At 34.8% G+C, this 26,809-nt stretch overlaps 1 protein-coding gene across 2 annotated transcripts in view; it reads left to right on the top strand.

Annotated features, from left to right (window-relative positions):
• LOC107713523 (contactin-4-like) overlaps positions 1–26,809 on the top strand; it is a 149,856-nt gene that overhangs the window by 51,260 nt on the left and 71,787 nt on the right. For both annotated transcript variants that reach the window (XM_016519057.1, XM_016519058.1), the window contains exons 4-5: positions 3,160–3,335; positions 15,778–15,873. In XM_016519057.1, coding sequence (XP_016374543.1) covers positions 3,160–3,335; positions 15,778–15,873 — 272 coding nt within the window. The remainder of the gene's footprint in view (positions 1–3,159; positions 3,336–15,777; positions 15,874–26,809) is intronic.

A 26,809-nucleotide genomic window follows, 5' to 3' on the forward strand; every position in this document is an offset into this window, starting at 1 on the left:
TTCGGCCCGAATCAGTTTTCTAAAGTGTTTTTGAAAAATCACATACCCTGCCTTTAACTCTTTCCCCGCCAAAGACGAGTTTTTACAGCTTTTCGTGTTTTCTCTGTTATACACTCGGGGGCGCTATTACACATCTTCTGAACGAGTACAAAACCTCCCGAACAAAAACACACGTGAACAGGACGGAGAAACTAGCGATCTCTTATGTAAACAGATGCATATGAAAAATAATGCGATCATCAGCAATAGACCGCATATAAATGAAAACTGCATAATGTTACGGAGTAAAATGTTGATCCAGGAAGTGGTATATGTCTGTGCAAGCTTTGGAGGTTTTGATGGAAGCGATTTACTGGATTTATGTTTTGAAAATCGTACTGAATATTATCCAGATGTAGTTTTTGATAAAAATTTGATTTTCTCACCTTTTTGCTCAAAATTATGCATTTTTATGAAAATTATGCATTTATATTCAAGTGTTGATAAAAAAAAGAATGCTTTAAGCTAGAATAAAACTGATTTAGATTTTTGTTTAAAAGTAGAGGCTCTGATCTTTATTATGGTGTATTGCATATTCAAATATTCATACAGCAAAATATACCGGAGGCCATCAAAGTTGAGTGAAAATCATCAAAATCGCTGGCGGTGGCTGGCAACTTAAAAAAAATAAATAAATGCTGGCGGGGAAAGAGTTAATAGTGTAACTTCAGCTAGTTAGGATTGTCCTATCGAACATAGATCTTGGGCTGCATGATTTTGGGTGAAAATGTAATTGCAATTTCTGATTTAAAAAAAAAATTTGATTTGAAATGCGATTTGGCAATTTGGCCAAAATTTGTGATTTATATAATGACAAATTTAAAAAAAATAAAATAATAATAATAATAAATATAATTGTTATTATTAATTTTGTAATATTTCACTGTAGAATAAGAAAAGTAAACAGTAGAAAAAGTATTTAAGGAAAAAATAATAATAATAACAAAAAACACTGAAAAAAAACAACAGATGATGAGCTGCTCGTGTGTAAAAAAAAAAAAAAAAAAACAGTGCTGAGCTTCACTTAATTAAATCACAGCCTTTATGATTGGATAAGTCATAAACCTATATCCCGATTTCAGTTTCAAGTCTCTCATAACACACATATAACCTCATGAATGAAGTGCAGTCATCATCCCATTACCACTGTTAATGATGAAAAGACAGTGATATTTCAAAGTCAGCTTTATATGTGAGTTTTTGTATTGATTTGGCAGCTTGTTTGTTTTAATAAGGCTGTTTGAAGGGTAGGAGAATCCGATGATAACTTAAATGAATTCTATCCTTCAGTAATCTCAGTAAATTCCTGTAGTAATCACACTGCATGCTATAGAATATGGGGGTGCTCACTGCAAATATTAGTTTTGATTGGTGCTCTGCCATGATAAAGCTCACATTTGATGCTGTATGACTTTGTGTTCAACAAGATGGATGGTCACAAGCCGTGCCATTCTGGGCATTAATCTTGGTATGGGGGAAAAAAACAGGCTTCTGAATTTATCAGGACTACAGCTGGTTGCTTTTCATTTAGCAGACACTTTTTATGCAAAGTAGTTTACAGTGCACTAATTGCAAGGACAATCCCTTTGGAGTTAGTGTAGTGTACTAAGTGCTTTAATCTGGAGTTTAATAATTATGGATCTTAGTAACTCAGCGCAGTTCACTGGTTCTCTTTATGTGGGATCACACTTGGAGGTTTTGTTTCAACAGCCCAGATTTGTACCCACTGGTCTGATGACACTCGATAGTTGCAAAACAATTGGTAACACCAATTCCACCCTGTGTTTTCTTATTAAACTTTATTAGATGAGATTGACTGCAATGTTTGTACACCCTGAAGATTTTCTGTATTATTTTATAAACCAATTTCTTATTTTTTGTTTTACATTTTATTCTGTATTTTAAAAAGTGTATAAATTAATTTGCTAATGAATACAAATAACTACTCAGAAATACATTCAGTATGTTCATCCAATATTATATAGTTGTCCCAAAAACTGTCTTGACTATTTCGTTTTTTGTAAATAATTTTTTGTTAAAAAAAAAAAGTGTTATGTCTTTAAAATAACTTTAAAAACCTTTTTAAGAGTGGCTTAAGTGTCCAAATAGTTTTTATAGCTACTTTATATTTACATTTACATTTACATTTAGTCAAAGCGACCTACAAATGAGGACAATGGAAGCAATCAAAATCAAAATATTTTTTTTAAATTATATAATAAATAAAAAGAAAACAGACAGAATAGAAAAAGAATAGAGCAAGCTAGGCGTTAGAGGCCCCCTATTTTGCTTTTTGTTAATTGTATAATAAATAAAAAGAAAACAAACAGATAGAATACAAAAAGAACAGAGAAGCTAGTGTTAGTTTTTTATAGAAAACAAGCAGTTAGTAAATGAATAGAGTGCAAGTCTAAATCAATATTTAAAGTGATTTTTATTTCTCAAATGTTTGTTTTTCATACTTCTAGAGACTTAAAAGCATTTGAATTGAGAAATATTTTAAGTATCGACTTTGTCTCGGATGTTTGTACTAAAATTAGTAGAACATAAAAAAATAATATATACTACTTTTTTGAAATATCACAATTTTAAATAACTGTTTTATATTTTTTTATATATCTTAAAATATAGTTTATTCCTATGAAAAATCTGAATTTTCACTGAATGTCTTCAGTGTCACATGATTCTTCAGAAATCATTCTGATATATCGATTTGGTGCTTTAAGAAGCTTTTATTATAATGATCAATGTTGAAAACAGTTGTGCTTCTCAATATATTTGTGGAAACAGTTTCTTTGATGAATAAAAAAATTAAAAAGAACAGTATTTGAAATGGAAATCTTTTGTAACATTATAAATGTCTTTATTGTCACTTTTGATCAATTTAATGGGTTCCTTCTGAATAAAAGTATTAATTTCTTTTTAAAAATCATACTGTGACAAACTTCTGAACGGTGGTGTAAATGACTTATTTTTTTCATATATGCTCTTATTTTTGAGAATAAGCGAATACAACTACAACATAAGCTTTGTTATGACATTTAGGTCATGGAAGGTCATGATGAGAAATGTATGAGTTCATATTGAAATCTCTGAACTGTGAACTCCTTTGTGTTGTAGGTGGAAGCTAAATGGCAGCCTGCTCAACCCTAAACCCGGCTCCCATCACAGCCTCTCTGGAGGCAACCTTCGCATCAACCATCTCAATAAAGACGAGGACGCTGGGACGTACCAGTGCCTTGCTTCTAACTCCTTCGGGACTATTGTCAGCAGGGAGGCCAGCCTAACCTTTGCCTGTAAGTCACATTCTGATCTCTGATCAAACCACAGCAGCACACATCAGGCCCAAACAAACAGGACATTGCAGACCTGACGGCACACACTGTATGCTGGCCCTTGTCCTCCTCGCTGATAACATGATCAAAATGGAAATGTTTTCCCTGAGGAGAGCCTGGTAGCTTTCTCAGTCTCTCTCGTTCTTGTTTCTCTTTCACTCTGTCTGTATCTCACATACGCACAGGTTGTTCAGAGGCCAGATTCAGTCACGTAGTCGTCATTTATATGGGCTGATAATGAGATATCAAAAAATGAGATTCATTGAAACACATTCAGGCCTTGTGCTCCTGGCTGTTTTGAAAGCGACGACTGGCAGCTAATTGGTTTAAGCTCCACCCTTTCTACACACCACAAGAAACGCTTTATCCAGCATATAAAATAATGAGACTGAGGCTATGTTCCAAATAGCGTACTACCATACTAATTGCATAATTTCTTCAGAGGGCACTGGACACAGTATGTGATTTTTTTCTTCATAATAATAAGTAAACTATAAACTAACCATTTTTATATAATTTTGTTTTATTTTAATAAAAATAAATCGGTAATAAATGTAATAAATAATAGTAATAATACATACTTTTTACAATTTGTTTTCTGGACTGGAATATAATATTGCCAAATGCTTGATTAAAAAATGCTTGAGAAAGGTTTTATTTCCAAGGAGATAATTTAATTCCCATTCATTAAACATGCAGCATAATAAGTGTGACATGTGACAGTAATGCAGCATATGACTATGCCTTACAATGTAAAATTCAGATTTTATGGTTGAATTTCTATAGATTTTGTCACTTTTTGCACTCCTTTTTCTTTGAATTGGAATGGCACTGTTTAAAATGTTTTTATAATGATTACTTTTTCATATACTGTGTAAAAAAAACAAAAACATGTTTACACGGCAATGTACTGCACACTCAATAACGAGGCTATTTGCTAACGAATCGGAAATTATTTTCCTTTGTTAAATATATCACGTCTTTCATTATCATTCAGTTTGATTTGGTTATAAATTGGCAAATTAATATACATAATTTAGACAACTTTCTACATTTAGAAACAGGGGTGGCCCTAAAAAAAATTGCATGATAACATTTTTCATATCAGTCAAAATCGTTAATTATCACAATATGTCAAATCTTTATTTCTTTCAAGTTTAAAGCCACATTTTTGCTACAGAGTGAACGTTGCAGAAACCAGATAGTTAATCTTTATTATCAGAAAACAAACACTTACCAAACAGGTGAATAAAAACGTGATAAAAACTTGTTTTCATGACAGATTTTTTTTTCAAATGTACAATAAAAAGTGAAGATAACAGGTTAAGTAAAAATATAATGAATATGTAATATAGTACATATATTTATAAAAAAAAAAAAATTTTCTAGTGTTTTTTGTAGTTTACTATCAGATTAATGGACATTGAGTGGCTTTTTTGTTTTATTGACATCTTTCCACATTTGAAAAACTGATTGAGTGATTACATGAGACATTATACATTTCAGTCAGTTATACTACTTTCAACAGACCTTCTGATGTTCATTCTTGTTTATTTTGTGCTGCAGTTTAACTGGTAGTAAAGAGGAAGAAATGATCGATTGACGTGCCACTTGAACTGAGGCGCCTACACCGATCTGTCACCACATTAAATATATGTAATAATAATGTCAAATCCACATTTATTGTTTTTATTTTGTGGTCAAATTAACAGCATTTGAAAGCTGGAATCTTTTTTTGTGCACAAGATGATGATTTCAATGATTTCAGCCCTACAAAACTATTTCGAACGGACAACTATTGCTGCTTCAGCCAAAAATGTTCGGTTACCAAAATTGTGGTGCATCACAAGTTTGCATAATGCATAAATATTATATGAAACTTTTGTTATAATTTCATTGAGGAAAATTGTATGGAAATAATTATTGCTATTGCTTTATTGCCCAGACCAATTTAGAAATGAAAGTGTTTTAGTATAACTACAGAATTTCTCTCTGATTGGACGACTCTGATTGGCTGACCCGTTTTTGCATGCACTGATAGCAAATGACAAACAGACTTTTCCAAATGAATTCTGATTCACCACATTCCCAGCAAGACCACTGCCTGAAGGCGATGGCACTATATGGCAGGAACAATGCAATTCTGTGGGGAGGAAGTCCGCTGTCATCGTAAGACGATTGGCTGACAGATCCATCAATCGCTGGTCTCTGACCTTACTAGGCTTCAGTTGTTGTCGTGTGGTGGGGGCACGCGTCTCTGACTGCTCCACATCCATCTTCTTTATTACTCTCTCCATAGCTTAATTAACTCCGCCGCATGATGGAGTGGTGCAGGTTCAAGAGAATAATTTAAAGGGCAGCTGATGTTATTAGATGGGATATTTTCTAATTTGGTATCTAATGCTGGAGAATTTGTAGGCGACCACATTGTGCATGAGAATGCATAAAGGTGAAGTCGAGAAGTCACATTTCCAACTTGAATTCGTCAAATGTTTTAATGCTGTAAAGTAGATGAAGGAAAATGCTGAAAATTGGAGGTTTGTGGCTGCTGGTTTATATGTATAAGCTTTGCGACACACAAATATTATAGACTCCTCTTGTACTCACAGGTATATCTAAATTTTTCTCTAAAAATGCTCCCTAAAAAAGCTAAACATTGTTCTTGACGTTTTTCATGGAAATATACTATCCATCTCATAAAGAGTTGTGATTTACGTAATTGAATACAAAATAATATATAAATAATAAAACGATTGACTACTAGTTATGTATTTACATTTTGCTGCAAAATATTAAAATTAGTGCTGTCAAACGATTAATCGCGATTAATCACATCCAAAATAAAAGTTTTTGTTTACATAATATATGTGTGTATACTGTGTATATTTATTATGTATATATAAATACAAACACATGCATGTATATATTTTTGAAAAATATGTTATGTTTATATGTTAAAGTTATTTAGATATAATATAAAATATAAGAATATAAATATATAAATGTATATACATGTAAATATTTTTAAAATATTTACTGTATGTGTGTATTGATAGACTAACTTGGTTACGGCATTTGCTCTTAACATTTCTCTGAGAAATTCTCTGAAAAATCTGTTTGAGGATTATCAGTAATATAGTTCATAACCACAAACTTGGCAATGAAACACTTTTTAAAATACATTTGAAACCACACTTCTGGTTTCTAAATACTGTAAGTATAGATCATTCCTTAACCTGAAATTTAGACTTAGAGTGGTTTTGTTAATACATTGATGTTATTATTAAAAACATTTCTACATGGTAAAAAAAAAAAGGTTTTACTTATAAAATCAGTCCCTTTGGCAGTTTTTTAAAATCCTGTTTCATTAAGAAACACATTAACAAAGGAAAGAAAACAACATTAATGAAGCCATTTCATGGGATTTATTTGTCTTTTGTATAATTTTATACAATTTGCACAAGTGTGGTTTTTATTCATGCTTTTTTTTTAGCAGCTTTCTGTCAGGGCTAGCTTTAGAAATAATAGGTGGCACGTGAAGTAGTTTGCATCTCTTAGAATGTATTTGTCTCTAAACACCTCTGCCTTTTCTTTTCAAATAAATGACTGTTGAAAATCACTTAATGTGTGAAAATACATTTATGGTTACTTTGGTGTAACCTTGTACGTTGCCTTTGTGTGCTTTCAAATGATGAAAAGTACAGGTTATAAAAGAGACTTTCATTGGATGTGATAAAATGTTTTTTTTTCATTCTCTCTGAATAGGACTGGATGAATTAGGCAGATATTGAAAGGGTTGTCAGTAGATGCATGGGAAATGAGAAAAATTGTCAGTGTCGATGCACCAATCCCTAAAGCAGTAATTGCATTCTGGGGAATTGCAGAATGTTTTTAATTAAAATGCCATTGATAGAGAAGGCTGTGTGCTGCGTCTTAATCGTATTTCACATATGTACCATCTTCTCATTTTCATATTTGGGTCCTGAAAAAGACCTCGCTCTTAATGGGCAATAACAATTAAAGTTCTTTTTGGCTTTGTAAGAAATTAAACTGAGTATCTGCAGAGTTAATAACATGTTGAGCATTGTGGTGACAGGTTGAAAGAATATTTTGCAGTTCAGCTGAAGTTATTTGATGGGTCAGTGAATACTGAAGACATTACCTACTATATATAGTCAAGATACCAGTTGTCACAAGGGCTCAGAATCTCAGTAATAGTGAGGTTTGGAGTCTGATTACACAAATGCTTGTTTTTTCTATAGCAGTAGTTTAGAACGTCTAGTTTTGATCAAAATTGACTTAATTAGGCTTGTTTTTGTGAATACTAGAAATCCAATATAATTTTCTTTCGAAGAAAATGGGAACTTCACTAAACCATAGCGTCACACATTAAAGCAATGATGAACTACTGTATATAATGAGGACTAAACTGTGTTCAATATATTTATATTGAGGCAAATTGACATTTCATTGGCTGAAACAGTGGTTTGATATTTTTTTGTGCTGCCTTTTACATTTTTACTGTTTTTATTAATCGTTTTGCATTTCATAATTATTATGAATTCATTCAATAGTCGATAATACATGGACATATAATTTTTTGTACAGTGTACTTGAACGGTTGTTTTGAACGGTTGAACAGTATGTTTTAGAAGAAAATACTATTTCTTTGTACTTCAAGCTTTCATGTTTAATTCAGTGTTACTTGCTGGTTTTTTTTTTTTGTAATGTGAGATTTACTTGCAATTTCTGAGTGCAAATTGTTTCTACACCTTTGTACTGCTCTATTGTATATGATTACTTTTAGTTCAGGTATGGTGTAGATACTGTAGTAAAACTGGTGTTTTTCCAAGAATAAATTGAATTGTGTCAACATGCCCCACTGCTGGTTTACACATGTTAAATGAACTATATCTTTTTTCCTGACCAGTAATGGTTCAATAGCTCTTTTGTAGCTCAGATTTCAAGGTATGTGTCTGTACAGAAATTGCCTTTCAAAATTAAACCTACCCTGAGAAATATTCACAGGAGTACAAATGTGACAGCTAATAAAGAGGGAGAGAGGAAGAGCTGTTAATCAAGCATTTGAGGGATTTCTTTTTATTCTGTCCCAATTGACAGTGAAAAACAGCTGGAGTTCCTCTGCCAGTCTGGTTTGAGTATTATATCTCCTTCCTGTGGAGGGAGGGTCGCGTGTATCACCAGTCTTTATAAAGACACGACGGCTCACTAGGACCATGATAAGTTATGCTGGCATTTACAAATCGCCCACGGTGGCGGCTCTTGATAGTCAGGTTCATTTAGATTACTGTACATCCCATCAGATCGGTTTTGCATAGCTGGAAGTTCTTCAGTGGTGTCGTTTTTCTTCATTTCGAACTGTTATGAATGGCAGAATTGGAAAGTGCTCATGGGACATTGCATCACGGCAGCACCATGTCTTATTTCTCAGTCCAAAATGCATGCCTGTCATTTAAGGTAAAAACACATGGGGTAAGTGATTTGAGATTAAATAAATTCCCTTAAAAGTTTTTATGAATAAAATTGAGACATTCCCCATTGGAATATAGCAACAGTTTGACACTGTAACACCATGGCTGATCTGGGAAATGAATTTCTGCTGATTTGGGAAAATAAGTGTTTTGAGGGTTTATCAAGGACATTTAGAAGTTTTAATAGTTATATTTATTTATTTTTATTTACATACAAGCTGTTCTTTGGACACAATTTTTTGTTATTTATTCTACATTTTAAATTATATTTAGCTTTTATTTAATTTTCTAAGCTGTACTTTGAGCACAATTTATTTATTGTTTATTATTTTAATATTTTAAATGATATTTTATTAAATTTTTAAATTTTATTTTAAATAACCTAACTATGCTTTGGGTACAATTTGCTAAAATCAATTATCCCCAGAAGCTACAAATCTAAGAAAACCTTCTAATGACATCCTCTACAGGACTTACAACAACAAAAATTTTTTTATTTTTTTTAATGAAAACAATGTACTTCTTATCTTTGTTAACATTTAGAGCAGTGCTTCTGAACTGGTTAGTTGTGGCAGGTCTGTACGTTCTCCTAATATTTGCATATCTGCTGCTGCATATAGATTTACAAAATTATTAACTTGTCAAGTTTATCATTTTGCATGTTATTGGTTAACTGTAATATTCATAAAATGACTAAATGTAAATGTCTACATCTGATTTTAAGTACATGATCAGTTGTGTACTTTAAACAGTTCAAAACAATTTGGGTGCTACTTGATGTTTAGTGTAAAATTTGTGTCCTGAAGCCAAACCACAAGCACTGATTTAGAGTATCCCTGTAAGTGTTAAATGCGTATTTACCACATTTTTATTTTATGCATTTCCTTAGCCTGAACTGTTTAAATGAATACCATCTGGATCCCCCCAGTCCCAACTGTTTATGGGGATGCGTGTGCGTGTATTCTTTGTAAAGTCATGCCTTCATGTGAGCGGCTGGTGTGGGATGCTTTTATGCCACGTTTCTTCAGGGGAAATAAAAAAGTGAATGGTTTCAGCTGTGTATATTAAAAGAAGCATTTGTTTAAGTACCCCTCTTCCTTTCTGTCTATTTCACTTTCTTTTTGAAAAACCTCAGCTGTGTGCTATCCTGAAGGAAACAGCCCGCTGAGTACTTTAAACAACAATAGTCTCTTTGCTCTTTTTGGTGTGTGTTTATGGAGCGGGGAGCACCACTTGAAACCTTCCCAAAAAAAAGGCAGACAAAAAAACTATAGTGACATCAGGATTGGGATTGTCAGTAGCCTGATAAAGGTAAACCGGCTGCGATCAAATCTGGTGCGCCCCACTCTCGCTGTGGACGACCATATGTCCCCCCTCCAAATCACTCCGGCTTTTATCTCTATCCAAAATATACCCCAAAAGACATTCTTTTCTTTTTTTCCTGCCTCAAATTAATTCAGTACCTTAGATGTTGAATGTGTTTGTCCACTTTGTTCTTGTAGGCTCTCAATTGTATGGCTTCTGTTAGTCTTTTATCTAACATCCTGTGTTTCATTGACATGAAAGTGGCAGTCCAGCCCTTTGTTGCCTTCCCATCATGTCTAGATAGAATCCAATAGGGTTATAATCATGAGTGCTCAAGCGCTCGCTGTTTGGTTTGCTTACTGGCCACAATCCAGGTACTACTGTCACGATTTTCCTTGAAGTTTGGGTAATGTGTAGACTTAACTTACTGTAAATATTACTAAAGTTAAAAATATAGATACAAATATAAATAATCTTTAATGTTCAATTCCAAAAAGCAAACTGGAATTGCTTTTTGGAATTCAAAATCATTATATTGGTGTGCATTGGTTGTGCATATTCAGTAAAATAAATCTTATTTATTTCAAATTCTTATTCAATAAGAATAATCCATTCTTTTATTCTTTTAGTTTATTTTAACAGTTTATGAAGGTAGTAGCTTATAAAAGCTTTTTTTTTAAATCTCTTTTTTTTCCTTTTGTCTGTCCATCTGCCAGTGTAGTAATGACAGAAGGACTCCATTTGATTGAATACACTGTAAAGCCTGTCTTTCACAAAATTTCCTTCCAAAACAAAGACTACAAATTAACAAATGATGAATAATTTGCATGCCTCATTCCCAGCTATGCCCTGACATTCATACGGGTAATTAGCCTGCAAGTATTACAAGTATTAACAGTCTGTCAATAAGCATCATACAATTCATGACACATCTGTGACTTGAATTCATTTCGGTGGCCTTTGGAAGCTGAGCATTTGGTGGGCTTTAGGAAAAAGGCCCAGCTGGCCTGATACAAAGTTTTCTATTTATTTATTTTTTTAATTTAACCACGTACTTTTTTTTCGCACAAAGATGCAATTTTAAAAACACAATAAGTTGGACCAGTTACTAAAATCAGTGTGAATTTCAACATAATTTAGTGTACAAGTTTACCGGCATCCGTTGAAAAATAAGATAAGCAGCTTGGTTTCAACAGCTCACTGATGCTGATTCCCTGTCCCAGCGAAAAAGCAATTACATAAATTACTCCTTCATTACAGACTGCTCTTTGCAGAGGTGTATGAGCATTTACCGCGAAGTCACATATTAATCTGTGAAAAATGCACAGGAATTGCTTTTCCTAATAGAAGACCAGTATTTCAAATTGCCACTGACTCCCAGGGTTAAAAAGAAATTTATGTTTTAAGAAATAATTAGCCAAAGCCCCCTAATAGACTTGTCCTCTAGCCAACATGACACATTCTAGCTGACCTTTTAGTCATCTTCATAAACCGTTGAGTGCCATAATTTAGCATTTAAATATAGCCGCGAAGCAGAACCAATCGCTGGTCTGTGTTTTTAGGGGGAAGTGAGGAAGATTTAGCATTGATTTAGCCACTTCATCTCTGCATCAGTGCTCCAGGTGACACCACAGACCCAGGATCATTGGAGACGAGGTTAATGTGGGTTAATTCTTCTGATTTTTGCAATGTGTGCCATTAAATGTCAGCGTTCGCATGTGGCGTGAGACTTAGTGAAGTTGAACACAGCTTTGTTTAGAATATCCGACCTATATAAGAGCTCATGGTAATGATTTTGTTAGATGAGGCCAGTTGTGAGGTGTTCTTCAACGTGAGTCACTCAAGTAAAGGGGTCTCTGAACTTTGATGTACTTTTCAGCTGAGCGACTGCAGAATCCCTTTGAGGAAGATGACAGCGGGGGCTCACAAAGCTGACTTCACGCTTTCCAATTCAAAAGCGTGCTGGTCTCGCAGAAATTTTTTACATCAGCATCTATATTTTTGATCCTTGAAGTGCAACAGGGATGCCATTAAAAACTCTCTTCAGTGATTTAACGTCAAATAATTTCAAGATTATTCCAGTCATGTTGAGAGCGGAATTTAGTGGTGGGTTTAAGGTATGGGAATTAAACAAATTAATTAATGAAGTCTCTCAATGTCCTCTTTTTTTCAGTGTGAATGTTTTCACACTTTTTAATCCAGTGAATATTTCTCATGGTACTGCAGGTTTATTACTGAAAGCCAATTTCTGGATAGACGCATTCCTTAAAAAGACACAGTTCACCAAAGACATGCTATTTCATTATTATAATAGTCGGGCATGTTGTCACATTGCATGTGGTAAGCTGTCATATTGAGAACCTGACGCAGAATAAACTATTGTAGGCTTTTCAGCTCAAATTAAACATTTCAATAATACAAAAAAGTATTAAAAAATATATAATTTTCACACATATGATGACCTGCCTGTATATAAATGTGACAAATTTTCTCAACCCAACAGTCTGCCTTAATTATGTTGTTGACTTTTGTTGTCTTAATATTTCATTGTGTTTTTATTTGTATTTATTTACTTATTAATCTTGGAACTTTAGTTTTGTTGGGCAGAATTTACAAAATGGTTTGAAACCAACATACAAAAGCAGTACTAAAGAAAACAAGCATTAACTTCCCTGTGTGACAGCTAGCCCCAGTGTCTAGCCTATTGCATAGACTCATCATCTAATTGTTCATTTTTGTTTCTGAAAAACAATAAAAGATCCTGTAACGAAGCACATTTCAACAGTTCCCACCTGAGACTTTACAAGGCGCCCATCCATGCATTCGATCTGCCTGTACGAATTACCTTTCCCAATGATTTTAGGCAACAATTGAGCAAGGGACAAGCAGGAAGCTGTTGTGGCTTGTTATTGTTTTCCGTCAATTGTCAAATCTAAATTAGTTTCAAAGGAAAGGAAATTCAGTTCCCTTTCAGTCGGTCACTCTCGACGTCACGTCGGATGACCGACGAATTGGGATCTCGCTTAGAGGGACCAATCTACTTCGAGTGTAAACTAAACGAGCCAATGCACATTGGCATGCGATTATTGATACGTTTTTTGGAACGGCTTTGTAATGGTTGCCAGCACGATTTGTGATGAATACAACTCATCAGAGGGGGCCTGATAACTGCAGGAGCCATTAAAAGCACTCATGTGTGGCTCACGCTTTGCAAAACACCACCACACTTGGGCAAGAGCACTCTTCTGTTTGGAGGTACCCATTGATTTTGTCCTCATCTTTACTCCAAATCTGTTAAATGTTGTAAAATTACATTGCTGGTGATTGTAGATTTGATGGTCTGTCAGTGAGCTTTTAAACACAATGACATTTTTAGTAAGGAAATCCTAAAAAAAAAAAAAAAAACTAGGCCTGAATGCTAAGCTTGGACCACACTGTTTGTGCTACAGACATTATTGATACTTGTTTGTTTTTGTCCATGCACTGAAAATCGGTGGGGTCCAAATCGGTGTGTTCCACAGAAGAGAGAAAGTCATACAGAATGACATGAGTAAATGATTGCAGAATTTCCATTTCTGAGTGAACTATGCCTTTAAGAAGAGCAATCTGACTTACGACCTCTAAACTGTTTTTTAGGTTTTAAAGGGGTCATATGATGCAAGATCAATTTTTCCTTTCTCTTTGAAGTGTTACAAGCTCTTGGTGCATAAAGAAGATCTGTAAAGTTGCAAAGACTAAAGTCTCAAATCCAAAGAGATATTCTTTATAAAAGTTAAGAGTCAACCACACCTACCTAAAACGGCTCGTTCTAACACGCCCCCACATGTCTACGTCACGGTGTGGGAAAATTTGCATAACGCCGCCAAATGTTCACGCAAAGAAAGAAGACGTAACTTTTATTCTCGCTGTAGTAATGTTGTTGGTGTCCGTATTTATGTCCCCACTGGATGCAACAAATGCCTTGTTTGTAATGGGTTTTCATGTTTTTGTCTCGTCTCGCTCCGGCCGGGACAAGGCATCACAATATGGCAAGGGGCGTAACATTTCCGTCTCACGCTTGAGGTATTCGGCCAATCACAACGCACTGGATAGCTGGCCAATCAGAGCACACCTCGCTTTTTCAGACCGATGAGCTTTGTAAAAATCGACGCGTTTCAGAAAGGCGGGGCATAGAGGAGAAACAATAATGTACAGTATGTGGAAAATAATGTGTTTTTTTAACCTTAAACCGCATAAACATTTCATTACACCAAATACACAAAATAATGTTCTTTTTAGCAACATCATATGACCCCTAGAAATGTACTTGCCTGCTTATTGCTTCTATTGAATAACCCAGGTTCAGTAGATTGGAAGGTTGGAAAAAATGTGTCAGTGGTGACATTATTGCAAAGCAATATTACATTGCTATAGCCTTGCACCTTTCACAACATGTCCAGTGAAGTTAACAAATTCAGTTTTATCCAAAACTGAGGAACGTGGATCTGTAATGTTTTATTACATTGGTTGTTGTACGAATTGTGGCAATTTGGAAATGAAATGTTCAGTGAGTGGCACTAAAAGTTTAATGCTCTACTGTATATTTGAAAATAACTTATCACCTACACTAAACCAAACCCCAAGTGAACTTGGGATAAAAACACATTTGCTGAAGCAATCATGCCATTTTACCTTGCTTCTACAAGTCTTTAAAAAATTTTAACATGACTAGTGTTTCTTCGTATCACAAGTGAAGTGGTTTACCAGGTGAGCTACCGAGCAAGTTTACTACATCAGAAAAGCCATACATGTGAAGCTGGTTATGTGATGCAAACATGTATTAGTTTACAAATCATTCACTAAGGTACAAGTGTCTTGAGGAGATAAAATGATTGAAACTAAATCTTTATTAATTGATAATCTGCCACTGGAATCATAATTTCAGAATTGTGAAAGAGAATAAAAATTGCTGGTGTTTTACTGAGTTCATTTCAGCTGGAAACTGCAGTGAATTGTATGTATAGGTACATTTTTTGAGTTGATATTGAAGTAGCTGTCTGGGGGACGTTACCAAAATGGCCACAGAGTGAAATGACTTGCTTTAAAGTGCCTTTGAAACCACCTAGAACACCCTAGCAACCGAATAGCAATGCACTAAAATCCACTTTCAACACCTTAGCAACACATAGCAAAGCATTGTGGTGGAGTATTGCATGAGAAAGAAAAATCCAGTTGCACTGTAATATTCAAAACACAGCAGGATGTCAGTAATATATGCTAGACATTCTCCCAGTCTTTGTGGCCCGTTCTTTTTGAATTTAACTTTCATCCTCAAACTTTTTTCCCCCCATTTATTCTAGTCTGAGTCAGCAAGAGGCTCAAACTCTCTCAATAAACAGACGCAATAGGTGATGATTTAGCCTCCAGTCCAGCTGAAGGCTATTTACCACGTCTGTATACACACTCCTCCAAGGCTTTAACTTTGTGTGGCTCACTGATTGTAGCGTAAAATAGTTTTTTAGGAATAAAAATACAATCGCATTGAATGTGCTGCATATATTTTCATGAATCTACAGTCTACATTAGCATAAGTGTAATGTTTTTCTCTGTTTTCTCTCCTTTTTCAGATTTGGAAAACTTCAAAACCCACAAGCGGAGTTCTGTGTCTGTCCGGGAAGGACAAGGAGTGGTGCTTCTCTGCGGGCCGCCCCCTCACTCCGGAGGTCAGTCAGTACTACTTCAAGCTCGTTCATATTTCATTTACACCTCATTTTTCCAGAGGAGAGGTCTTCCGGCAGTCTCTCGGCACTCGGTTGTCCAATCTGCAGATCATATAATCCCATCAGCATCTCTCAGTTCTCTGACAGCATGTGTAGGCAAGCCCAGTCGCCCTCCGGAGACGGAGCTGTTTGTGTGCAAACCCACTTCCACCCTCACCTGCCTCCCTGTAGCGTCAAGCAGCATCCTTCCCTATACCGAGCGAGGGATGCGGGTCAGAAAGCCGTAAAAAATTACGATCGCTCTCTTCCTGAGTTACACAAAGACCCTGAAGCATCGAGCATTTCATCCATGCTGGGCTGCTCCTCCCCTGTATTTCTCCCAGAGTTTCTCTGCCGAATCTCACGTCTCTACCTCCACCGTGAAATGTTCATTAACTCTGCCATCACTTTGATGGCCTCTATCAATTAATCCAGCTGCGTGTGATTTAACTGCTTATTAATGGTGCCAACAGTGTTGCTTGTTAGAAGAAGTGCTTTGTTAGCGTTTATTGCACAATAGGTGCTTTTTCACATGGCCTTTTTGAAGGGCGGCATGGATCCAAAGCATTCGCACTTTTGTTACGTGAGCTATGATTGAACAGCATCCAAAAAGACATTTATCCATCAGCTATCTTTAAATATACCCCAACCCCATATGTCTACAGTATGTCATTTCCCTCATACTTCTTAAATATGCTGTACATAGTCATAAGTAATTGTGTAATTATTTATGTTTTGTTGCCAATTCCATTTAAATTCTACCTCATGAATTGTAAGTGAGACAATCTTTAAATTCTGAATGGTGGAGCTGCATGATAAGACTGATTTTAAACAATGGCACAGCACACATGTATTACACAAATTGGACAAAGAAAAGACACTGATATCAAAGTGATTCGCATCAAGCTCTACAGAGCGGGTGGAGCTAACAATTGTAAGAAGATTTTATGTTAGTAAAGCCTGCATTGAGATATTTTAGGATGAAATCAATCAATAAAAAAATCAATTCATCAAATCAAATTGGGTGACCAGAACTAACTGTTATAATCTGTGCTGAAATGTAGCAGATGAGTGGGCTGCATGTGTCACATTCAACGGGGTCTGCTTTCTAAATTTGGCAGCTACAGGAAGTGGCAAAGCAACAAAGAGATCAGATTAGACAAAGACTCTTCCAGCTAGTTACAAATAGTATAATTCATTATTTTTTTCTGACAGACAAGCCATTTATTTAGATAATTATGTTATGTGTTAATGGTGATGTTAGTTATTCTTTTATTCGCAGATGTTGATCGTTTCGTTGTCTAAGAGTTAGAAGTATGTCATTAGGTGATTTACTGGAAAAATGTGGGGTTGTCTTGTTGAAGAAATTGAATTGAGTCATTTTTAGCAGTTTTAAAGCGTTTCTTTGAAGTAAAATGGTTGAAGTAACCAATAGACATAACATTTACAGTATATTAAACATATTATGTATTGTGTAAGCATACTATTAGTATTGCCCATTAACAGAGGCTGGTTAAAAAACAACTTTTTTCTTGTCTTTGTTGGATTTGGCAAGTGTTTTCTTGACTGTGTGGCTGCTAGTTGGTTTGCCAAAGCTTCCTTTCAGCTGTCCTCATAAATTAGACGAAAATTCATTTTGGTGTTGGAGCGTGATTTATCTTTGACTCGTAGAAGGAGGAAACATGGAGTACAGGAGTACGAGACTGTCTGAAAAGGAACTGTTATTCTGTGCAAGTATAACGTGTCTGGATTTAAACCGAAAGAAGCCTTTGTATGTTAACTTGTATCATGTCCTTGTCTCTGTGGCACTGTGGAAGGAAAAACTCTGTGAAAGGAAGCAAGACTTTCTCTGTTAACTTTACAAAGAAGAAAAATAATAACTGTAAGAGTTTGGCTGAATCTTTCATAAGTAGTTTGGAGGCTAGAGGTGTTAAAAAATACCAAGGTACTAAGTTGGTACTAAAATATTTAAAAAATGTAACAATACCTGTCTTTCTGCATTATTAGTAGTAACAAGTAATGACTACATTTGGTTCCTTCACTTTGTCTGACTAATGTTTGAACACTTTGAAAAACCATGAGAATCTGAGTTCTTGTTTCATGCAAAAAAAACAACAACTGTGTACCGTTTACAAATAAGTTAAATAAGTACTGTAAAAGTGTTATTTTCTTATTTGGCAAATGCTTGAAGGCTGCAATTCTGTTCTTTCAATTTAATTAGTTAATACTATTTATTTATTGATGTACATTACATTTCAAGTTCGGGATAAGTAAGATATTTTATTTAATAAAAAAAAATAATAATAATTTCTGCAAGGATGTATCAAAAGTGACAGTAAAGACATTTATAATGTTGAAAAAGATTTATATTTCAGATAAATACTGTTCATTTGAACTTTCTATTCATCAAAGAATTATAAAAAATATATCATGGTTTCCACAAAGATATTATGCAACATTGATGATAATAAGAAATGTTTCTTGAGCAGCGAATCAACATTAGAATGATTTCTGAAGGATCATGTGACACTGAACAACACTGGGGTAATGGCTGCATAAATTTAATTTAAAAAAATATTAAAATAGAAAACAGTTCTTTTAAGTTTTAATAATATTTTAGATTATGAATTAAACATAATAATTATTATTATTTATTTGTTTATTTATTTCAATCATGTTTTATACTATAATAGTATACTTAGTTCATATAAATTGTTATAGTAGATACAAATCATTATTAAGCGTGTATTCAGTATCATTAGTTTTTGCTGAACTGATTTTGAGAATCATGGTATTGACTATTGAATTTTTGGTATTGTGACAGCCCTGTTAGAGACTATAAAAGTGCTGTACAGCTGGACTGATTCAGTGCTCACACAAATCACCCCAGATTTTCTTGTACAAGCTGTAATAGGTCCAGAAAAGCTAATAAAAAAGCGTTTAGTCATAAATAATTAATGCTGTAGTATTTTGACATCGATACACTTTAAAGACGTGTGTCTCCAGTTCTTGTCTGCTTTGGAAAAAGTGACTTCCTGTGACAGCTGATGATGACATTGATCATTTATGCCATCCATCTCTTTCTCCCCCAAGCATCCTCTGCAGTCAAACTTGGCATAGTCAGTGGGTGGCGCAGTAACGAATGAATATCGCAGCATCGTGCTATTCATTACCTTCTGCACTCGGGGTCTGAATGACTGGCTACAGCTTTGAGGACTCATATGCTGCAGAGAACCTCTCGTCAGGAGCAGGGCCCTGCCTGCCAGAGCAACTGTCAGGGGAAGCATAAGGCAGAGAAGACAGCTGGCCCCCTGTTTCCTTATGCCACGAATGCGCTCGCACATGCTGATTGAGCTGTATAAAAGTCTTAAATTTACCTTCATAAAACCTGCAGAAACCCTGTAATTGTTTGATGTCCATTTATTTATTTAGTATTTAAATGTGTCATAGTATTTTAAAATACATGCAGATGCATTATACAAATAGAATATTAGAAAAATAAGAAAAGAAAATATAATAATCATAATAAATAAATCAATCACAATAAATAATAAATCAATTATTATTAAATCATAATAAATAAAGGTTTTGTTTTAAAAGAAGTTCTATTTTCTATTTGTTCTTATGTTCAGTAAGAAAATAATGATATAAATAATAGCAATTATACTGTTTATAATTATTTATAATTATTAGGGCCCGAGCACCGATGGTGTGAGGACCCTATTGGAATTGCTCCGTTTCTTATTCTTCTTCTTCTTCTTCTTCTTCCATCGTGCTATTCATTACCTTCTGCACTCGGGGTCTGAATGACTGGCTACAGCTTTGAGGACTCATATGCTGCAGAGAACCTCTCGTCAGGAGCAGGGCCCTGCCTGCCAGAGCAACTGTCAGGGGAAGCATAAGGCAGAGAAGACAGCTGGCCCCCTGTTTCCTTATGCCACGAATGCGCTCGCACATGCTGATTGAGCTGTATATAATCCACTGGCGAGGGAGAAGGCGAGAAGAGAGGATTGGGGTGTGATTGGAGGAGAAACTGTGTGCTGGCTCTTACGCTGCTCCAATACAAATGTGATAAGATGTTTGGCCACGTGCAACAGTGTGAGCATGCATTAGCGTGCCAAACCTCCCGAGTGTGTATACATGTGTAAGCTTGTGACTCAGACTATAAAATGGAAGCAGATGATCTCTTGCACATTATCTGCATTTTTGCTCGGTTAAATCTAAGGATCTCTCATGAGGTTGAGAGCTAATTGTTTGGTAGATCATAGTCTGTAGAGGATCAAGGGCATTAGTTGTGTTTGCTGATAGCGTTTGGTTGAAGGGCACCTGAACTGGCTTGGCCAGGCTTGGAGAGCAGTTTAATGATTTTAAACACTAATTGCATTTCCTCCTCACTTGTATCAAGACAATAAACAATTTAGCTATTATTATGTACTCTATATTTGTAATTCAGAGTTTCTTCAGGTCTTAGTTCACACAAATTAAGGTCTTAAATCACAGCAGAAAGTCAAAAATTGATAAAGTCATGGTGTTAAATGTCACATGCATTGCTAAAAATTAAGATCTTCCTCAGTATTTTTGTCTTGTTGTCCAATATGAAGTCTTGTTTTCTAAAAAAAAAAAAATGCTCTTTTTAATCATTAACTCTTAACTTTATTTTGATCAATTTCACAGAAAACATGCCATTTTGCTTCTCAAGTAAATGTATCTTGATTTAAGCATCTTTTGCACTGGAAAACAAGACAACATCACTTTTTGCAGAATGTATGCAGTATTATGTTCCCTTTAATTTATATATATATATATATATATATATATAAGAAGTTCTATTTTCTATTTGTTCTTATGTTCAGTAAGAAAATAATGATATAAATAATAGCAATTATACTGTTTATAATTATTTATAATTATTATAATTATAATTATTACTGTATATATGTGTTGTGTGTGTGTGTCTATGTATGTATGTACGTGTATATATATATATATATACACCAACTTATTTTCTTGTTAGCAAATGTAAATTACAGTGACAAAATAAATTCTTTTATGAACGTTTTTAAAATGCCATGAAGCTCTTTTGATTGGTGATTACACTCAAGGAGTCTGAACTCATAAGATTCTATATATGTATGATCGGTGAATAAATGAGGAGCACTCTGGCACCATGCATTATGGGGCTTATTAAGTCATCATTCACCGGGTATTTCATCATACCCCCTCTACTTAACATCTGGACATGCTGTGAATATATTAATTAAAGTCTGATACAAAGCGATTCAGAGTGTTCAAAATCAGCCTATGCTATATGAGAAGCAAATGGCTTGGTAACTGTATTTGTTTCAGTTATACAAATCAAAATTGACAAATAACATGTCACTGCCTTTTCCCCAGCATTTTAGGCTAACATTTATGTATGCACTTTAGTGAAAAGGCCTCTATTTAATGTTTTCCCCCGTTATAATTATACTAACAATTTGAGTGAAAAGTTGAGTTGACGGTATTTTCAATTTGATTTAAAACTCAATAATTCCTTAGTATTTGGTACATCCTCTTTTGACTACATCAATTCCACAAGTATGTATAAAACCTAATGATCGTGTTCTCCAGCGTTTGAATCCAAAGTTGTCAAAGTTTCCCTGACAGTTGCTCTGGAAAGTTTATATTTCAAGTGCTGTGTTTGGTCACCAAAACTTTGACTTGTCATAACTTTTAAAAAACTCCTTTCTTACATTTTCATGTTGCTGTTTGGTTGCTAGTGTGTTCTGGATGATAGGTAGGTGCTTGCTTACTGTTCCATGTCAAAAGAGCCCACCTTCAATATCTACAAGGGTTTTGCAATATTTTGCCAAGTCAAAAATGTAGGTGTGATCACTTGTAGCATACAATGTATCCTGCTTATAGTCAAGTCAAGTCACCTTTATTCATATAGCACTTTTAACAATACAGATTGTGTCAAAGCAGCTTTACAGTATTAAATAGGAAAATAGTGTGTCAATAATGCAAAAGGACAACAGTAAACACTCAATTTTCAGTTAAAGGCAGTTCATCATTGAATTCAGTGATGTCATCATCCAGCTCAGTTCAGTATAGTATCTGTGCAATCAAGTCGACGAAATCGCTGGAAAATAAGTGTCCCTAACTAAGCAAGCCAGAGGCGACAGCGGCAAGGAACCAAAACTCCATCGGTGACAGAATTATATTAGTATCTGATACAATATGTTTAGTATTTACTTAATTTGTGTAAATGACAGCACATAAAAGCTTGCATGAAGCTTTAGTGGTGTGTCAGAAAGGCTCAAAACGTCTCAACAGCTTGAAGCCGCTTGTCTCTCCTTGCTGTCTAGGTGTCAGTAAACAGTGTGTCCCTCTCCACTGGACACCAGTCACACATTATGACGTCCCCAAGGCTTCCTGCTAACAACCCCCCCGCCACACACACACACACACACACACACTTCGTCACCCGTACACAATCCTGTGGGAATAAATTCAGCCTTGCAGGAATACACTGCCACTCATTCCCAACAACAAAACAACTGATTATGTGCTAGGCTCCTAGGCTAAGGCTTAGGAGACTCAGGAGCTGTGCGTAGCGCCGTCTGCCTCACATTATGTCTGTAAATGAAATTTCTTAAAGCAGTCACCAAACAACATTGTATTTAAGCAGTTTACATCTATTGCATTGGACCCTGATTGTGGTATATTGAATAGTTCAACAGCTTATTAATAAAAACAAGATTTTTGCAGGTTGCTGTTTGGTAGCTAGAGTGTTCTGGATAGATGCTATTCTCTTGCTAGGTGGGTGGTTACTGAATTTTATTTTATTTTATTTTAATTAAAAATAAAATGATGTTTTGTCCCTACAGCAATGTTTACAGCATTTTTAGCTTTATTTTTATTTAATTGTTTTGAATTTTTATTTTATTTTATTTGTATCATTTTATTTGTATCATTTTATTTTTGTTTTTATAATTTAAAAGCTAATGATATTTTGTCCCTACATGTTTACTGCAATTATTTAGCTTTATTTTGTATTATTTTATTTCATGTTTTAGATTTTTTTATTGTATTTTATTTTTGAGAAATTTGTATCATTTTATTTATTTTTATAATTAAAAACAGAGTGGTACTTTACAGCAATGTAATTATTTTACTTTCTCATTCAAGATGAGACAGTTTTCCTGATCTCGTGTTTTTCATGTAAAACACCACCTGTCGCAAAACGTGAAGACACATTGTGACTTTGTACGTGTTATTTTCATTTTGATGTTTTAATGTGAGAATTATTTAATATATTTGCCATCACATTTTTTTCTGGAGAAAAAAAAAAACCCTGATTATATATATTTTTTCACCGTTAGATATTTTCACACACAAGCAGTACGTGTTATTTTCATTTTGGTGGTTTAATATGAGGATTATTTAATATATTCACTATCACATGCTTGAGAGAAAAAACACCCCGCATAACCCTGATTATATATATTTTTTTCACTGTTAGACGACACGTGAGATGTTCCAGATGTTTTCAGTAGAAGCCAGTTTGTTTATTTTTTAATTCAATTTAAACCATGCAACTGGTGACTGTTAATTTTGTTCTTTTTCTAAGCCTAAATATGAGCAATAGTATAGTGATATGCTTCCTTTGCAGGATATCTTGTGCGTGAGACACAAGTTAGCAGTCAAGCCAAGGACAAAGTATTTGTGTTAATGGAGAGATGATAATAATAATAATAGACCATCTCTTGGCTTCTGGCTATTTTAGATTCACCGCAAAAACTCAACAAGGTGTCATCTCTTTGTCTTTTGTCCTCCATTCCTTGTTTTACCATCCAATGTCGTTGCATGTCCAAAAAGTATAGAATACAAGAGAATCTTCGAGGTCGCATCTGATCGGAGCTGTCAGCTCTCTTCTGAGATGCGTTTTCCTCATCGCTGGATTTGGCATTATGGGTATGAGTAAATGTTTGTGTGCGCGACTGACTTCAGGAGTGCCCCGAAATGTGCAGCGTAGACCCAAATCGAGCCTTCCGTGCCGCCGAAGTCAGGTCGGATCAGTCACGCACAAGCATTTGAGCAGCTGCTTACCTCCACCTCAGCCTCCGAGCCTCTCTGCATTCAGACGCCGTCCAAGTCATTCAGCCTTATTCTCCGTATTGCTCAATAACTATGTTTAGTGTGGGAATGTAATGCGGCTGACCTCCATTTGCTAATGGAGATAGGCCCTTTCAGGTGTAGCGAACGCTGAAATCACTTTTTTCTGCTCTGCCGCTAACAATGGGCATGATGGCATCTGCCCCGGAGTCGTGCGGCAGTGAGAGCACAGAGCATGTGCACTCTGTCTGGTCCTGTTAGGAGAAAAGAAGATGCGATATTCTGGAGGCCTTAAGCGAAGAGCTTTTCAGACTGCTGCTGTTTTTTCTGATTTCTCTCGCTCTTTCAGGTTCTCTATTCTCGGTTCTTACTGCGACTGTCAACACAGGGCCAGACGGTAAACGCTGCACTTGGTGACAGTCCATACAGTGGATAGTTTCTCTCTAAGGAGGACATAAATGGAGATTGGAGGTTAGACTAGGTCACAACATGTTGATGTCATTACTAGCAGAATTAAAATGAAGTCGTGCATTTACATTTACGTTTATTCATTCATTTGGATTCTGTTATCCAAAGAGATTTACAAATGAGGAATGCAACAAGAGATTCATCACAAAGTGGCAATTAAAATGAGAAGTGCTAGTAATACAAAGTTTCAGACATCATTTAGAACTCTACAAGCTACAACAAGGAGAGATTTAGGAATAGTTAAAGCATAGATTTTTTTTTTTGCTCTCATCAGGATGCAGTTAAGTGCTGACAGAAGAGATTAATTTTCAGTGATTTCTTGAATATTGTCAGGGATTTGGTGTTTCGGATAGAGTTGGGAAGATCATTCCAGCAGCAAGGAGCAGTGAATGAAAATGCTCTGGAAAGTGATTTTGTGAATGTACAGTATAATCATTTAACATAATTCTAATAATTCATTCTTTGAACTTACATCATTATAATATGCTGATTTGGTGCTCAAAATTAGTGTTAATTTATTAATAATGGTTATTATTATCAGTGTTGAAAACCGTTTTTGATGCTTAAAATTTGTGGAAACTGGAATAACAGCCATCACAGGAATAAATGGCATTTGAAAATATATTTTAAAAAGTAAATAATAATATTTAATTGCAATAATATTTTGCATTACCGTTTTACTGTATTTTTGATCAAATGAGAATTCTTTCAAAAACATTTTTAAAAATCATAAGTATTTCCAAACATTTGACTGGTAGTGTATGTATATTTAAACTTGATTGTAATCCTACTAGTAATTATAATTTTCATAGGCAAGGTGGTGATTGATTCTTATATCTTTTTTTTAAGTATATTGCAACTATTGGTGCTTACATGGATAGTTCACCCAAAAATGAAAACCAAACAGTTGACAGTAGCTATTGACTTCCATAATATGGGGGGGAAAAAATACTATGGAAGTCAATGTCTGCCGTCAACTGTTTGGTTACCAGCATTCTTCAAAATATCCTCTTGTGTTCAGAAAGAAGAAAGAAATTCATACAGGTTTGTACCAATTTGAGGGTGAGTAAATGACAGAATTTTCATTTTTGGGTGAACTATCCCTTTAAAAAGTCCTCATTTACAAACTGGAACCAACCTTTATTCTTTGATCACTGTTGTTTTTATGATTTATTTATTTACTTAATTATTAATTAATCAATTAACTTTTTTATATATATATTTGCCAAGCGGTAAGCTTGTGTAATCCCGGACACAATGATTAAATATGCATACTGTTGTCACAACAAGTCTCACATGTATTATTAACAGGCGATGATCAGGCAGCTGTGATGCTATTAAAATTCATCAAGAGCATTCGCATCGATAATGCGCGATTAAGAGGCAGATATGTGCATCTTTTCATAAAGCTTTATTTCCTGCTTGCGGCATGACAGAGCGTAAAAATAATGAATGGGTCTCTTTGATTGGAACTGAGACTGGTGTTTGCGGTGATAGATGGTTTATTTTGTCTGCAGATATGTCTTTTCTCTCTGTTTCTTCACCAGTGTAATAATGGTTTCTTACCACTAAAATGAAATATGATAGTGAGATTTTTTTTTTTAAATACTTCCTACAACAGTGTTTTCCCCCAGGCTTCCATGGCTGGTGCAAACTGGAAAGCGAGGGATTGTTGTCAGATAGACTGTTTATAGTATTCAGGCGCGCACTATGACCTAGCCTAAAGTCTAAAACATCTATTTTCTAATTGCAGTTCCAGTACTGTCACACATCAGTAGTGCTTGTGTAAGCACATTAGATCATTTGTCTTTAAGCCAGATTATACTGTCACCTTCATCATGTCCAGTTAATGGCAAGAAAAAGTACAAAACAAATTGATTTTATTTTATTTTTTTCACTATGACCCTAAAGTCTAAAACATCTATTTTCTAATTGCAGTTCCAGTACTGTCACACATCAGTAGTGCTTGTGTAAGCACATTAGATCATTTGTCTTTAAGCCAGATTATACTGTCACCTTCATCATGTCCAGTTAATGGCAAGAAAAAGTACAAAACAAATTGATTTTATTTTATTTTTTGGTCATGGATATGTTAATAACTGCTTATAGTCATTGTTTTGCTAATTTATATTTAGAATTGCTTGCTAAAAAATCGTCTCCAAACCCCTAACAAAAATATGTTTTGTGTGTCTGTGCTCTCTTTGTGCTATGAACATGAATGATACCTCAAATGAAGTGGTTTGTTGAGGAGAGGTGTTATTCATATTTTTTTTGAGTGATCAGACTTCCAGTTTTTGACTCACAGATAATAAAATGTTCAAAAGTTTGGGTTCAG

This window comes from Sinocyclocheilus rhinocerous, unplaced genomic scaffold (assembly GCF_001515625.1).
Source record: "Sinocyclocheilus rhinocerous isolate Xijiao unplaced genomic scaffold, SAMN03320098_v1.1 scaffold57, whole genome shotgun sequence".
Taxonomy (NCBI): Eukaryota; Metazoa; Chordata; class Actinopteri; order Cypriniformes; family Cyprinidae; genus Sinocyclocheilus; species Sinocyclocheilus rhinocerous.